This window comes from Zosterops lateralis (genome assembly GCF_965231275.1).
Source record: "Zosterops lateralis genome assembly, chromosome: 9".
Taxonomy (NCBI): domain Eukaryota; kingdom Metazoa; phylum Chordata; class Aves; order Passeriformes; family Zosteropidae; genus Zosterops; species Zosterops lateralis.
Window position 1 is genome coordinate 30696236 of NC_139769.1, and position 16558 is coordinate 30712793.

The 16558-nt window shown below is 40.7% G+C and overlaps 1 protein-coding gene across 3 annotated transcripts in view; it reads left to right on the forward strand.

The window, feature by feature from the left end:
- TEDC1 (tubulin epsilon and delta complex 1) overlaps positions 1–16558 on the forward strand; it is a gene marked incomplete at its 5' end in the record, with an annotated part of 66484 nt that overhangs the window by 8313 nt on the left and 41613 nt on the right. For 2 of the 3 annotated variants that reach the window (XM_083867507.1, XM_083867506.1), the window contains 2 exons: positions 10273–10431; positions 15979–16077. In XM_083867507.1, coding sequence (XP_083723633.1) covers positions 10273–10431; positions 15979–16077 — 258 coding nt within the window. Of the gene's footprint in view, positions 1–1401; positions 6033–10272; positions 10432–15978; positions 16078–16558 lie in introns of those variants that run through there. The other variant, XM_083867508.1, reaches the window with a different exon arrangement.

Consider the following 16558-nt stretch of genomic DNA (forward strand, 5'->3'; position numbering starts at 1 on the left):
AAAATGGTATAGACTGGAAGTTGGAGTTAGCTTGTGTATGTAAAGCTCATTGTATTAATGGAAGCATTTCCTGTATGCTGTTCATCCAGCAGTTTTCATGCTCTAATAAAAATAGATATTTACAAGGGAAAAAATAATGTAGTTACAGTAAAACTAGTGAGTTTTCTGATTCTCCATCACAACAAAGTTAAAACAAATGGAATTTTGAAGGAGAGGTCTTATCTTTTATTTGATCAACCAGGCATTGCAAAACCAATTAATTCAGCCTTTAGGAGGGAACCAAATAAAGATCTAGGAATGCACTGGCAAGGATGGAAGGACGCAATGGTAGAGGAGGAGGAGATGGGTGGATCACACACCTCGTTTTGGTCAGTGAATCAGCTCCTTGTAAACCACTCATGAAAGCCTGTTGTTCGTTTGTTTCATAAAAGTGTTAGGTTTTGTTGTTGTTAGATATTGTTATTTGCTGGCTTGTTATTTTGTGAGATAACCATGTGGCAAAGCCTGTTCATCAGCCAGTGTTCAGCAATAAAACCCCAAAATCTCAGTAAGAGAGGGGAGGAAGGTGAGGTTGTCACTTTGGTACCTGACATCTTGTAAGTTAACACACAAGAGGTGTAGTGTCTGCATCCTTAACTCTTTTCTATTTCAGTAAAGTGAAGGGTAAAGGTAAAAGAAGAGGAAAAAACCTTCACTCGGGAAAGATCTGTCTCAAAAAATAGAAGAAAAAAAAAAAAAGGAAAGTTGTTTTGCTCTCCAAAACAACTGAAATTAAATTCTCAATTGAGAACTTGAAAAATCTTCCACTGAATGGAATCTTTAATGGTTACAAACAATTGAAAATATTTTCCTGAAGTGAAAATGTTGCAGAACAAAAATCCGTGAAATACATTTGGTTCTGTGCATGGTTGAGATCTCTGCCAAAATGAGCAAAGCGTGAAAGCCAGTACTTGCTGGAAAAGTACATCTGTTGGTCTTCCAGTGGAATAAATTTGGAGAGAATACTTGCCCTTTGTCTTCATTTAAAAGGAAAGGAGTCTCAATAACTGTAGGCATAGCTCTATTTCAAACTGAAATTCATGTGGTTTGCTTTTAAAATTTTGTCTGAAATCCACAAAGATGAACAGAGTCTGTTGTGTGAGAAGAGAGAATGGAGCTAATCCCTGAATTAAGTGTGCAATCATGTTCTGACTATTCTTCCAGCAGAAGTTTAAAACAAAGCCCGCTGAATTACTGATAATGTGCCAAATACCCAACATATAAAGGGCCAATTAATTTAAATAATTTCATTTCAGACTACCACACTCTTACCTTTTTTTCCTTTGCAGTTCCTTAGCAACACGGTTTTCTTCCCTACAAATTGAACACTTCCATCAGCTCTAAAGGATTTTTAGAGGTACAAGGGTATTCATGACACATGATGGACAAGGAGCTCGCGCTCTGCGTGGAATTCTTAATCTTTTGATCCTGAGCTGGGAAAAGCTTCCACAAGCTGACTTTAACATGCACTTATATCTTCAGAATCAAAAGTTAAGTGATTCCTGAAATTATAAACTCAAAGATGATGCAAGAGTTGGTAAGAGGTAGTGCTAATGTAGTCAGAACTCACTGTGATGTAGTTGTGGTAAGGACAGGCATGGTTGGTAGATTGGGTGGTTCTGGGGGTTGATTGCCTTTGTGTGTTAGCTAAGAAATTCCTTCAGGGTGCTTCCAGCTCCTATTTTTTGGCAGGGTTGGGCTGCAGTCTCTCCTGAGCCAGGACCCTGGTGCCTGTGGCAGGTTGCTCCAGGGAGCAGGGGCTGAAGGATCTTTCCCTAGGCGTGCTCTCTTATAGCATGTGAAGTTTATAAACTGGGAGGGTTAACAGTTAAAGGAGCAAACTGTGTTGCTGTCCAGGAGAAGGAGGAGGGGATCCATAATCCAGTATAAACTTTAGAGCTGGGCTGCAAGCAGTTCAAGTTCTCTGAATTTACTGTGCTCATCTGTCAGCAGGTTGGTGACTCCAGAGGCGGTAAATGAAAGTTCAAACCTTGCATGGGCCAACTCTTCAGAAGAAGAAATCACTAACTCTTGTTAGATCTATAAAGACTTAAGTACAATCTGAGTTGGAGGCTCACATCTATGTACTGAAGTGTCTGCTTGGGAATTCTTGCCTTGTTAGTTGCATTAAAGCAATGGGCAAGTAATTGATGGACATGGTTTTCAAAGGCTTTTGACACCCCTTGTGGATTTCCATCTCAGATATGCACTGTTGTGATGGCTGTCTCAGTGTCTTCTGTTGTTTTGGTGATCATGTACAGGCAGTTATTCTCAAGTGCCATTTACTGATTCCTATTAACACATAACAAATCCTAGTGTACAAGACACAGCTGAAAACCTGTAACTGAAACTGTCTCCTTCACTGAAGTTGCAAGGCACACCTGGGGAGTTCTCATTCTCTCTGAGAAGCATATAATTGATATAAACTTGACTTTTTAGCTCATTCAGTATTTGACTAATTCGTATTTACCTTACTTTTTAAATTTCAGTGATACCATTTCAGATTTCTCCAAATCTGTGATTTTGGTTTGGGCAGGTAATAGCAGTACTCTGTGAGCATGTATTCTTTCTGTTTCCAGGGAGGAATACTGCCTGTACTGCTTTTATTTCTACAGCTGAAATTCATCTGTGTGCCCTGTAATTTAATTATGTGTGGAGGCTGTTGAGCTTTTTAAATGGGCGTAGTGATGTTATATCCCTCATGATCATCAGGAGATATTGTACAAACACTGGTTCTTGTTTCCACTAATTCCCTCTGTCAGCTTCCGGCCCTCTGAGTGAAACTGGATGTCCCTCTCCTTTTGTGAATTTGTAGTAATCAACAAATAGGGCTATTTTGTCTCTTGTGCTTGGAATTCATGCATGTGTCCCTAGCATGCCAAAGTGAACTCAGTTTAATTGCTTCTGGTGAGCAGAAATGAAGATAAACATGCCTTCTGATCCTTTGGTTTGCAGTTTGATTAATCTTTTGTTTGTCATGGTCTAGTTTGGCTCACTGGCTCTTTCCAGTATAGTGTAAGGCTTATGCTTGGTCTAATTTTGTTGAAATGCCTTTCTTTTACAGAAAACTTGACAGTCACTGCTGTTTCATAAACCATGTTATTAGAGGAAAGTGTTGAAGAAGCAGCCAAGCTTAATGTTCCCCCCAGCAGAAAACCTGGGAACCTTGGTAGCTAGTTTCAGTGAAAAGTAGTTTTCTGCATTTTTTTTCCACATCTTCATCAATTCCAGTGAGGATGGAGGAGGGAATTTTATTAACCTTATTGATTCTGACTCAGAAGCGTAATTACTTTCCAGATCTTTATGGGCTATATTAGTCTGTCAGCTTTCATTTTTTGGTTTTCCTTCCTTACTCCCTCAGCTTACACTTCTATTCTCTTTTTCCTCCTGTCTTCCTAGTAACTCTCACTGTTTATGTTTTTGCCCTTTTCCTGCTATTACTGTTGCTGGATTCAGTAGCTGCTAAGGAACGCTCTTTTTTTAAAAGCCATCTGTGAAACCTGAGCAGAGGGTGCAGTATCCCTGAAGTTTCTCCTGCAGAATTTTCCTCACTTCAGTGTGGTTGACAAGTCTGTTGTAGCATACTTTGAACTTGTCATGGTACCTTCTTCCTGTGCTACACTGGAAGATGTGCAGTTACCAACATTTGTCTTTGCTTGACACAGTGAATGCACAATTAAGAAGTTTTGGGGTGTTTTTTCCAGACAGCTTGTTAAAGTAAAACACTAAAAGACAAGTCTGAACTGATCAGAAAGGCTTATGATTTATTGAATCTGCTGGGTCTCTGGTAATGTCTGACTTGCAGAATTTCTTGAACTTGACATTACAGCTGTTGTGTTCTGGATGGGGTTCAGCAACAGGCACTTGAGCTGTGTGAGGAGAAGATGATGAGGACTGGCGTGCTAGTAGGAAGGTTTGCCATGGTCATACTGGTACTCTGCTGAAATCCAGCACAGGGAGCTCTTTCCTTGGCAGCTGGGGAAACAAAAGGGATTTTGAGATGTTTCAGTGCCTCTCCTGCCCTCCAGTGCTGGGGAGTAGCCAGTACCTTTGCTACCTTCTGATTATCTTCCCAGCCTTTTGAGTTAAATACGAACATCTGTTTTTGGTGTCCCACTGTAAGCAACCTGGGTTTAACTCACTTGAGAGGATCCTTTGAAATAAAGCACTTTTTCCTCAGGAGGACTTTTCCTTAAGGAAGGTGTGGAGCAGGGCATGGTAGGCTCCAGCCCACAGCCGAGCTCTGCCTCCTCTCTCCTGGAGGGCAGATGCTGTTCCGTTGTGTTCCTCCAGCTCTAGGTGTGCTGTTGCTGCAGGGAGCTTTATCCTTCTCCAGGGGCTGCCCCTCTTGCCACAGTGGAGCTAATGGCTGTTGGCAAGGGGGACTACAGCTGCAGGGAGGGGAAAAAAAGGCAGTGCAAGGCATTATCTGTGTATTGCATTTCATGAGCCCTGCAGAATGCTCTCCTAGTTAAAGACTATCCTTTCAAGTGTTGATCTTAGGATATTTAGTTTCCATGTTTTGTCTGAATATATAATGCAGCGAGCATTGGGATTTTAACGTTCTTTTAAAACCTTGCAGCTCCAAAGATTAGGCAGTGCTGCTGAGCTCTTTTAAAGGCATAGTGCTTTTGCTGTATTGCAGAGCTCTTAAATAACCTCGCAAATGAGTGAGGAGGGATGGGATAAAGGACTGATGTGCTCTAGTGCCTCAGGCCTGTGGCTACTGCCAGAGAGGCTTGTTTGAACAAGGCAGGCATGGGTAAGAGCCGTGTTCACATTTTCTGTCTTCCCTCAGCACCTTCTCTTTTTCACTCTTTGCCAAGAGTAAGCTCTTGGGAGTGCTGTTGTGAGTAGTAATTCTTATAAAAGGCAGAGAAATTTAAAAGCTAAAAGGCCTTGCGGAAACATAGGACTTCACTATTTCATTTTAATTGCTGAATGCAATATGAGTGTAACTTCAATGTTGTGAGCACTTATGTTTGTGGAAAAACTTACTTTTCTATGCAAATATCTGGAGATTTAATTGGTGTGTGCACCATGTGGGAATGGGTTTTTACACCATCTATCTTTTCCTGCATAAATGTAATCTAGATCCTGCCTTGTCTACGAGGAAATCCAATTGGTGTTGTTTATGGTGCTGTTAATGAAAATAGAGCTGTCCCTTTCATATTCATCTGTTCAGATTGTTCCTTTTCACATTTTCCCCTCCTGCAGATAGATATATGGCTATATTAATTAAGAAAGCATGTCTGATACTGTTATTTCTGGCTATGGGGTTTAATTAAAAAAAATAAATTATGTTCTTTTAAAGATGTGTAATTACAGAAGTTAACATATGTTATGTCACATCAAAACCATTGTCTGAATTATGAGTGGTTTGGAATGAGCACTCAGTAAAATCTGCAGAAGCACTTTATTGTCTTGATTTATGTGATTGCCTTGCCTTTCCTGAGTCCTGCAGTGAGGATCTAAATATGCTTCTACCCACCTTTGTGATGCCAGGCCGTGTGCTTAGTGTAGTTAAGATCTGAGTTGTAGCTGAATAAATATTTTCTGTCTAGACCCAGAGTAAGCCCCGTGCAGGTGAGCAGTAGTGCATTGGAGGGTTTAGCTGGGAGTTGCTTTGTGTTGCTCTGCTCAAGGATTAGTGTCAGGGAGTTGACCTAGTGCATCTATCCATGGGTTAAACATCTTATCTGTGTTCCAGCAGGCTTGCTTCTCCATGGGTAGCGTGAGCAGCAGATTGTTTGCTGGCTATCCAGATGTGGAGGCAGAGAGCTGGTGCTTTGAGGGATTTGGAAGATGCCCGGGAAAGCCAAAGCTCGGTGGGGATGAGCAGGGGTCTGTCCTGGGCCGACAGGTGGCAGCTCACAGTCAGAAAAGAGCATCCCTGGGTGAGGCAGCCCTGTCATCGCCGTGTTTTACAGCAGTGCAGGCACCACAGCCTTTTCTTTTCCATCGCCTGCACAGGGCACAGTGAATTTATTAAGGTAAGGATTTATAACCCTTAAATATTCCTGTATCAGTAGGAATAGTACAGAAAGTCTAGATGAAGTTGCACAGCAGAGTGTTTCCTCTGCAGTTCCGTTTATGGCATATCACTGGATCTGCAAGAAATTTTGCATTAAATCAGTTTTTGGAGTTTATATGATTCAAAGGGTATAAACAGAGCAAGATCTACTCTGTACCAAGTCACTAAAATCCTCAAATAGAGCAAGTAGTGGAAAAAATGCTCCCTTCTCATATGTCTGCAAACACACTGGTGCCTCTGTTGTTCTTTGATAAAGTATTTATATGATGAAGTACGTGTTTAATTTATCTCCATCCACTGTTGCTACACCTGCTCTCTGATTTCTAATAATGTGGGATTGCTTTGTATTTCAAACCAAAAAGAGCAGCTTCATTTCTGCTGTTGAAGTTGAAACTTCTTAACCTTTAATTTCTCTCTAAGCACATTGCATGCAAGTAGTTTCCTCAGATGTATGGAATGTGGCTGAAAATTGGTATAGCATCATGTCTTTTTCACACTCTCCTTTCTTCCACCCCTTATTCTTTTCCTCTGAGTACTTTCATATCTGATGGCTTTTTTCAGTTCACTGTATTTTATGACTCTGACTTGTCTGCTCAGAACAATTCTGCCAGGAGGACTTTGGCAGTGTTTTTTTTTTTTGTTTTTTTTTTTTTTTTTTTTTTTTTTTTAAATGCACAAATGCACTTGCTGCATTGTATAACCACAAGCCTATTCACACTTTTTGGGAATGATCTGACACTCTTTTTTTGTAAATTGACTTGAAAGAGCTTGGGATGGAATATTGGGAGCAAAACCTGTGTGTTAAAGACTGAATTCTAGGCTGCCTTACAAAAATTGTTAAATACATGCTTTTGGGACAATAATTCATGTTAAGGTCTGACTAAGCCAGAGCTGTATTTGTTAGCCTGGGTTTTGTAGTTTGTGAGCTACCTTAACTGGAATGGCGATGGGTGGTGTCTTGGAATGTGTATTGTTCTGGGGCTTAGCTCTTTATTTCTCCTGGTTCTTTTACCACAGGAGAGCTGAAGTGTGGGCAGGGTGATAGTTCAGAAACTGGCTCGGTTCTCACTTTGATCAGGCTTGTGCTTGCTTTTCTGAGTTTTGCCAATGAGTGGATACTGAAAGGTTTTAACAGCAGTATTTGGAGCTTTTATTATAGAAAGCTCCTTTGGGGTGAGTTATGGTGGGAGTGGAAATGAGGAATTTCATTCTATCTTCTGCTTAATTAATTTTCCTCAGTTACGCTGGCCAGGGGTGCTCTGGCAGGTCCTCATCACCTGGTTTGACCAGACCAGCTCAGGTATCACCAGTATTGGAAAAAAACCCTCAACATGGTGATGAGTGCATTGATATTTGCTCATGTGACTTTTGTACTGCAAAGCTGTGGCACCAATTCCTGTAGCTGATCCAAGCACATCCCTTCTCTGAAATGGAATCAAAGAGAAGCATTAATTGCAGCAAACAATTTGCAAGCAGAATGCTTCTCTGGGAAGTGGCTGTGGAATAATCTCTTCTAAAACTGGTATGGAGCATTCCAAGTGTGGGAAGGCCGTTGAGGTCTTTGAGTAGTTGCGTTGGCTGCTCTCTTTATGAGCTGGACTAAAAAATGGGCACTTCTGTATCTCAGAATGAATGTAGGTTTGTACCTGGATTGCTGCATAGATGAAATAAATTCACAGTGATACTCGAAGTAAAGCCTGTAGCTTGGGCTGATGTTTTAGGGATTTTTCACCCACTGGGAGAGCAGTAAATAGTCTTAGATTGTAAAGATGGGACTGGAAATTGAGGTCACAGTATAATATGCAAGACCTTTTTTTTTTCTACCTTGTTTACTTTATGCCGGGCTAAGTATTTCATAGCAAAAGCAATTTTTTTGTGCTGTTTGTGAAATAAATAATGGAGAAATCCTGTTAAAAATGCATTAGCTGGCTTCCTTATTTTAATATTAATAAGGCAAGTTGCTACAATAAAATTAGCTCTGTATGGTGTTTGTCACTGTACTGCCAAAGCAATCCAGTCTAATGCCATTCCTTCCTGAAATAAATCCTCAGGAGAGCAGTATTTGTGCTGGTCTGAAACCTCTAACAAGGCAAGTTGGAGTAGAACTGTAAATTATGGACAATGCAGATTTTAATCTGGGATTCCCAAGTTCGGCCTTGTGGCTTTCTAGCTGCTTATGTGAGGTGTTTTAATGTTTTTTACACATGAGTTTTCTCTGCTGCCAGGACTAATACCCAGCTACTTGGCTTATCATGCTAATGGATGGCTTGGTAAAAATATCTGTGTGGTTTCCTGGTCCAGAAACTGTCCTGTTTGGGGCAAAACAGGTTTTTGCCAAAAAAAACTGTGGATATACTTAGCTCGGACTGCCGAGTCCTAGGACACAGTGCCTTAGTTCAGAAGTCTGGAGACAAAGGAGCAGAGAAAAAAGAGAGACATTGGAGTTGGCACAAACTCTTTTTTTTTTTTTTTTTTTTTTTTTTTTCTTTCTTTTTTTTTATTTTTATTTTGTAAAGATGATTCTGTGTCTTTGAAAGGAGAAGCCCTCTACCAGCCCCTCACCTCTGTGATTATCTGATATATTACACATGACTATCTAATATATTACACATGATTATCTAATATTACACATGACTAACCTCATGTGTTTATCTGAGCCATAGGGTAACAGGGAACAGACCTGTAATACTGATACAGCTTGGTATGTGATCAGAGCAGTGTTTTTGTGCTTATAAATAATAGGAACATTCATTGTAATACAGGCCCTGTCAGCTGGAGATATTTAGGTTAAAACAAGTGTTAGGGGGTTATTTGATATGGTTGTAGACACTCTTCTGTTGAAATCTGCATTTAAGGCAAGTTGAAATCTCTTCATTTTACAGTTTGCATTGTTAGTTTAGGATCCAAATTGGAACTATATTCAAGCTTTGCCTGCCAACTGGATCTTTTAAAGATTTTACTGAACGTGAAAATCTGTAAATGAAGGAAGCACATATGTTTAAATACCATCAAGGTCTCTGGGTCCAAATATCTGCTCAAGTGTTTTCTTGAAAACAGTCATGTTTCAAGTAGGCTTTTTAAATTTCTGCTTAAAAGAAATGTCTTGAGAGTCTGAGAACTGGGAGACACTTCCTTTCAGAATGGCAAGCATCCATTCTGAATAACCAGGTCTTCACAGTTCTGTGTTATTCTTACTTCTTATGACATGTTGTAGTAAAAATGTTTGGAATGATGGGTTGTGTTTATTGTGTGTAATTTCTATAGACTGCATGAAATGGAAAGCTTTACTTTAAATGGTATTACTGGCATCAGAAATAAAACTACTCATGTCTTCTTCCCCTTTTAATTCGCAGTCTGCAGGAGTCTTAGCTGGAAACAAAGAGACCTATTTGTACATGTGAATGATCTCTTTGTGCAAGGGGCTGGGGGAGGTGGAATTCCCCATGTTCCTCAGGAAAGAGATACGACAGAAATGTGCCGCAGAAATTCCGTACAGAAGATGAAGGTGTTGGCTGCTGTTAGTTTTTTATCTGCAACAGAGGGAAAGTGGGACAAGATGAACAAATGGAAACTCTTTGCTTCTCTCTTCTTCCTTCCAAATTACTCTAGAAAAAAGCAAAACAAGCAAGACAGATGATACAGCTGTAGCTGGGAATGCCTCTGTGGAGTCCTGGCCTCTGCCAGCTGCATGATTTTTTCTTTTCTTCAATCCTGCCAGACTGGAAATGCTAGATGGAGAAAACAAAATAGCTGGGCAGGCATAGGCCCACGATTTTGTCCCTATGTAAGTTATCGATTTACAAAACAAGGTCTCAGGAATACACTGCAGGAGCTAAATCTCTTTTTTATGTTCTTTGACATATTAGAATCTAGTTAAAATACAATTTTTCCCATCTGGGTAAAGAGCATGCTTACTGTCTCAGGAACACTGTGTTCCATACCCCCTGGGTATGGAAAATGAAAGATGGGAGGGGAGACAGCTCACCACATCATAGCTGAGCTGATATTTATTCCACACTTCTCTACTTGTTTAGGCTGTTCCTAGTCCTGTATTCTAATTTCTCTGTACTGCTGGAATTGGATTTATTTTAGGGAGATTTTCTTCCTGTTTGGCCTATATTTCTAGCATGTTCACTACTGAATGACTTGAAAATGTTGAAACTAGTTAAAACCAGTCTGATATTCTTTCCTGCTTTCAGTGTGAAGATGAGCTGCCCACCAGCCAGGAAGGTACAACTGAAGCAGGGCCTGAAGGCAGAGTGGATGTTCGATACCTGCAGTGGTTAAACGGGAGGCTGAGGTTGCATTGGTGCAGTTTGCACGCTCAGCACCAAGAGCAATGCAAACTTTTGCACAAGGTAAATGATTCTTCTAACTCACTATGATGTAGTTTATTATTTAAAAGCCTTGTCAGCTAGAGCAAAATGTACAAATTATTCTTGTTTGCTAGTTCTGCATTTTCTGCAGATAAGAATGAATTGCTCTGAATATAAGCACCTCTGTCTTTGCCCAGTGTGGCAGAACCATGAGAAAATGTGGTATGTTCAGTGTTTGTAAGGTTGTAATTGTATAAAAGTCTCTTTTGCAGGTTCGCACATTAGTCACTACTGCATCCACAGGCTGCTGCAGTTTTTCTCAGAAAATGCCTGGTAGAAACAAGACAGAGCATTCTGTCTCCCCAGACTAGAAGTAGCGATGCAGAACTCTAAGTTCACTGGAAATGTGGATTCAAAATGTTAAGAATATATATTGAAAGTAATAGCAAAATAAAATGCAAAATCTGTTTCCAAAGTACTAGGGGACATCTCAGCAGAACCCAGAATTTACCAGCTTTTAAATCAGGAATCACTAATGGTGTCTACACTGCTAAGCTTCCAGTTCTCTTCCCATTTATGAGTGTTTAGATGCCTGTCTAGTCACAGATATCTGGCAGCATTAGGTCTGTTTAGGATGGAGCCAGCCTTTAGTCCCAAAGTCGACAGTGATGGTGACTTCAGAAACAAATTTAAAAATACAGTTCTTAAGATAGTCCTAAAAGTTTCGAAGTATTGCTTTCCCTAGGTCCCATTTCTCCATTTATTTCTCTTCAGATAACTTAAATAGAGTCCGTTGCTACTGTACTCAAAACCTTCACAGAAAACCTTTTTTTGAGACTGAAAATGATTTGGGGAAATTTCTTCCCAAAGGACACATCAAAAGGTTGTCAGAATCATCTTCACCTTTGAATGAAGATGCCTTCCTGGTTTTAATCCTGTGTCTGACAGAGCAGTACTAAAAGCGATAATGAGGTTACATTTTGTTCTTTCCATGAACTGATTGCTAGGGCAGATGTCTGATTGACAGCCCTGGGGAAGAGGGATCAGGTGCTGTGTGTGCAGCATCTGAAATAAGCTTTTGCTTCTCACTGGCCACTGCTGATGTGCTTCCCTGGTCAGGGAACAAAGGTGGCAATCCACTCTAAGTGCCCGTGCAGTCCTTGACTTTTTGCACTGTGATCACAGACCGTGATGGGGTTGGGAGGGGTAAATCTGAAATTAAATGATTGGCATCTTCTCCCCCTGATAAACTGCCTCTATTTAAGGTATGCTGGTTTTTCTAGTAGGTGAGGCAAATGCCTCTATAACTCATCATCAGTGCTCTGATTTATGTGAGACTTGACAGTAACAAATCATTAGGCAGCTCCAGTGTCTCAGCTTGCAGTTAATGAGGCCGAGGAAGAATTAAAAGCAGGTCAAACCTGTGAGCTCGAGTACAAACAGAGATATTCTCAACAATCCAAATGAGGCACTGAGGTAATGAAGAGATGTGCTGATGGGGCAACATGCTAAACTTGTTGACAGGGGAGATGAGAGATGATGACCCTCCTGTGGAAGTTGTACTTTGAAATCAACTTGTACTTTTTTACCCCTTTGTGGCTATCTAAGGCAAAATGTGTGCTAAAGTTAGGGCAGCCAGACAACTACAAGAGACAGGTTTAGTTATACTGCAGGTCCCTGGGCCACAATTTCCAGATTCTGGAGGAATAAAGAGGGAGAATTATGTCTCTGTTCATCCAGTTTCCCAGAGCTGTCATTACTGCCTTCTCCAGCAGTCATTGCTGGGCTAAACTGAAGGCAGCAGTGATGCCAGTGAGGATTGTCACTGTCAGGGCTGCCACCATGGGGGTGCACAAGGGAGGATGGAACTGAGCCCAACTCCTCCACACGTGAGCCCACACTGATATTATGTGTGCAGCTTTGGGAGTTCAGTTCAGAGCTGTAATAAAGTGCAGTGCGCTGATTTATATTTTAGTCTGAATTAAATTCAGGGCTATAGAAAGGTAAATGTGACTTTGGAAGGACTTCTTTACAGTGCCACATTAATGTTAGCATTTACAGTAACACAAAATATAACATACTTACACAATTGAACAGCTCTATAAATAATTGATATTTCCTGACTCTTTCTAGAGAAATTGCTTTTATTACCGCATTAATTTTGAAACTTAAACTATTCTATGTGTTAGAAGGCTGAACTGACCCAGTATGACCTCTATATGGACTGCTGCTTTCCTCTAATAAACCACACAGTATGCAAAAGGCTAATGAGTGTTATGTTTTTTAATTATGCTGACAGATATACAGAGGGCTTTCTCTACAAAACGATAATTACGGCTTTTACTCGCTCTGTTTGATAACGTACCAGGTTATGTGTCTCAGCTGTGGAACAATCTTATTTACTGCTGATCAGGGGCTATAATTTTTGTCAACTAGTGGCAACACTTCTGCATATTTCATTCTGTGACTCACACAAGCTCTAAAATGCCATTTTCTCTATTTGGGCCTTTCTGAGAAGAACACAACACATATTGAATATTGGAAAATATGTTCTTACTCAGAAGATGACTGCTCTTCCTTCCACTCTGTGTTTTTGGTATGAATATTGCTGTGTCAACTATCTGCTTTGTCCTGCCTACAGCCACCTGAGGTTGATGGGATGAATTTTTGCAGTCCCCAAGAGAGAGAAGCCTCCCTGGAGCAACAGTTGGTCCTGTGCTGGAAATTGCTTGTTAGGTGGCCCGCCTGGCTTTTCATCTTTGCTGGTTGCTCTGATGAGCTTCTTTTCAGTGCCTTCAGCTCCCAGAAGGCATGTTGAAGCCTACAGAAGCACACATGTCCTGCTGTAGGAGGAAGACTTCCTGAGGGAAATCTTAACCTCTCTGTTTCTGAGGAATTTTGCAGCCTGAGGCTATGAGCTGTTGAATGACATTTTAATGGCTTCTCAACATGGACAGGTTGACTTGCTTTGAAAGTATGATGTAGTAATACCATTCTAATTCCCTGGAAATTCTCAGTGGTACATATTTACCTGGTATGCCTTCAAATACATGGGAACGTGGAGAATAAATTACCGTGTTAAGGCATGTCTCCTGGTTCCTTCTATTCTCTTTTTCTTTCTCTCAAACACCAGAAGAATATCTGTCTACCTGGGTTTTGATCCCTCTTGAATTCATAGGAGAGAGCAGCTGTTTTTATTTAGTCTTTGAGCTACTACTTTGCCTTAAAAAATGTGAGTGAGAAGCCTTGCATGGTTTCAGCAAAACAGGAACCTGTACAGTTTAAAACTTTCACTTTGGGGGGGCTCTGTTAAATGCACCGTGTCACAATCCGCATGTTGTAAAAAACAGAGGAACAGGTGAGTTTTTGCAAAACTGATGAATTTCCTGGGGGCTTTTTCAGCTGTTTTCCATCCTGAAGTAGTGGAGGGCTAGATCAGGTTCAGAGATGAATTTTTTTTTTTTTAAGCAGGTGAAAAATCTGATGATGGGCTGCACATATGGATTAGTAAAAATAAAACTATATTAAATGGAATTCTTGGTGATAGAAGAAGAGTTTACCATAATTGGAATTATGAGATCATGGTAAAGCACCAAGAATGGTTTTATTATGCTTGGAAACTAAGATCAAGAGTTGTATTGTCAGTAAGAATGCAGAGCAGCACTGGAAATTACCACCTATGAATGGAGTGGTTTCTTGTGCCCCCTCTAAGATCAACAATATAAAATAAGATGTAGCAGTGTGGAATAGTGCAGTGGATTAGATGGGTTGTATCTATGTATCTGAGTTTGTATGAGTAAAGGGGCAAGGACAAAGTCTTGATCTCTGAATAACAGAGGGCAGGGACTGGTGCTGGGTAATTACCTCATTGTCAGTAATTTATGAGTGAGCTAAACTCAATTGTTAGATGCATCTGTATCTTGACATGAAAAATCTACCATGTTACTCTGAGAATTGCTACCTTGTTTATTTATATATTTTTTTGTCTATTTGGTTTGAAAATCTTCACTTTTTTTTCCTATAAGGTGAATTTGCCATTAGCTCTCAGGAGCACATTCTTTAATGCAGTTGGATTTTTTCCTCTCATGCAAATGTGTGTGAACCACGGGCAAGCCCCCTTTTCATCTTCTCTAGGTGAATTAGGCACCCTGCAGGGAGAGCAGCTTATCTGGGCTGAAGGGCATTTAGGAGTTGGTACTGGAAACTCCCCAGAAATGGTGCTGAGTGTGGGGGGCTGTGCCTGTGCTCTCTTGCAAAGGTTAGGGTGAGGTTAAATCAGACCTGCCTCCACCTCAGGGTATTCCAGTGCCAAGGAGCAACAGCTGTGCATGTTCCACCTCTCACCCTCTCACTTGCTACTCCTGCTGTGGTGCTCTTTCCCTCTTTAAGCCTTGTTTATCTTCTATTAGTTATCAGTAAGAGACAGCAAAACCGCAAACACTGGATTGTTTCAATATCCATCTAGACTGGTCTCAGAGGAACACCTTATTCATCTGTTGTTACAGCTTTACTGTATTTGTTTTGGGCTTTACCCAGGGATGCTGCTGCCACCTACCTTGGAACAGGGGCTGAAATTCACTGCTGGTGCTGGGGCCCAAAGGTTTGACAGCCAGATTACACAAGAATGCAGCAGGGAGAGGAGTGGCAAGTGGAAGGGAAGAACATTGTGTGGGGAGGTGCTCTTTTATTTTTAAACTCGCATAGCTCTGCACATGTGACAGATGGTTGTAACCAGCAGTGAGTTTTGGGAAAGGAACGCTAAAATATTCGGAAGTTTCATGGAAGGGTTGATAATTACCCAGTGCCTGTCAACTTTAAAATAGTTGTCAATACCCAAGTGTGTGATAAAGTTTGTATTAGAATAAAGGAAGAAAATCAGGAAACATTCTCTGTTCTGGCAGAAATCTTAATGAAATATGAGTGATTGTCTGATAAATGTGCGCTGCTATCTTATTTGGCAGCTGCAGTTATTACAGTAACAAGGGGATCAGCTCTGAATAGGAGGAATTGCTTTTTATTGTTCCCTTGACTAACTTGGGAAGCTTCTTCATCGAGTAATTGATGATACTATCACCAGTGCAGCTGGGACAAGGTCTTGGTAAGCAAAAGCCAATAGTATAAAGCAGCAAAAGGGAACATTACTGTAACTAGGTAGCACTTTCTGCTTAAAAGAAAGAAATAAAGATTATTCTGAGGGTATACTTTAGCTCAGTTAACACTGCTGCTATCTGGGTTAATGGTTTCTTCTTTCATGCCATGTGCCAGACCATGAGTACTGTAGGGAAAAAAGACTTCAAGACAGGATGAAGAGAGGAACCTTCAGTTTTACTGTGGCAGCAGTGGTTGCAATTCCTGCATGTGGTTGTGGCAACACTGCCAGATGGACCATTTTGTGAGGTGATTGTGGTACATGTTCATCCTTTCCATTCTGGCTCTTGTATTGGTGGTAGTACTGACTATGGTTTGTGTCCATTGGGAAAGGGTTTGTAGGCACTGGTCACATCACCCAGCAGCTGTTGGGTGGTAGTTAATGATGTGGATGATCTGCTCCCTGCTCTGACAAATATCTTTTAAATTGATCTGTTCCAGATCCATTTATTCACAAATGGCTCCCACATGGACCAGAACCTTGGACATTTTTCTGTCACAGAAACAGATCTCATTAGACAACCAGAGAACTACAAGCAGGTAATGCTTCTCCTGTAATTCTTGGATGCTCAGTATGCTTTACACAAACATTGTGAAGACTGCATTCCTTATAACATTTTTTAACTTAGTTTCTTGCAGAAACAGGGGCTTATATATTGAATTTTCAGTTTGTTCACTTATTTGTATTCACCAAATCTGGTTTGATAGAACATAAGCCCAAAGGTATCAGGGTAAGTTTTGTAAAACTGATAGATAAGGACTGGGAAGAGACCTGACTGAAAGTGTCATTGGAGAAAAGGCTTGTAGAATAAAACACTCTAGATAAGTTGGCTGACTTGCTGTTGTATCCTGCCAATAACCACATCTGGGCCAGTCAGGCACAGTGTCTGCCTGTGGCCCTGCCTGAGCAAGACAGAACTTCTTAGGACAACTTCGTTTTTCCCGGTGTAGAGTTTTACCCTGAAGGATGAATTCCTACTGCTCTCAATTATTCAGTTATCATAGGTGTTTCAGTTCATTA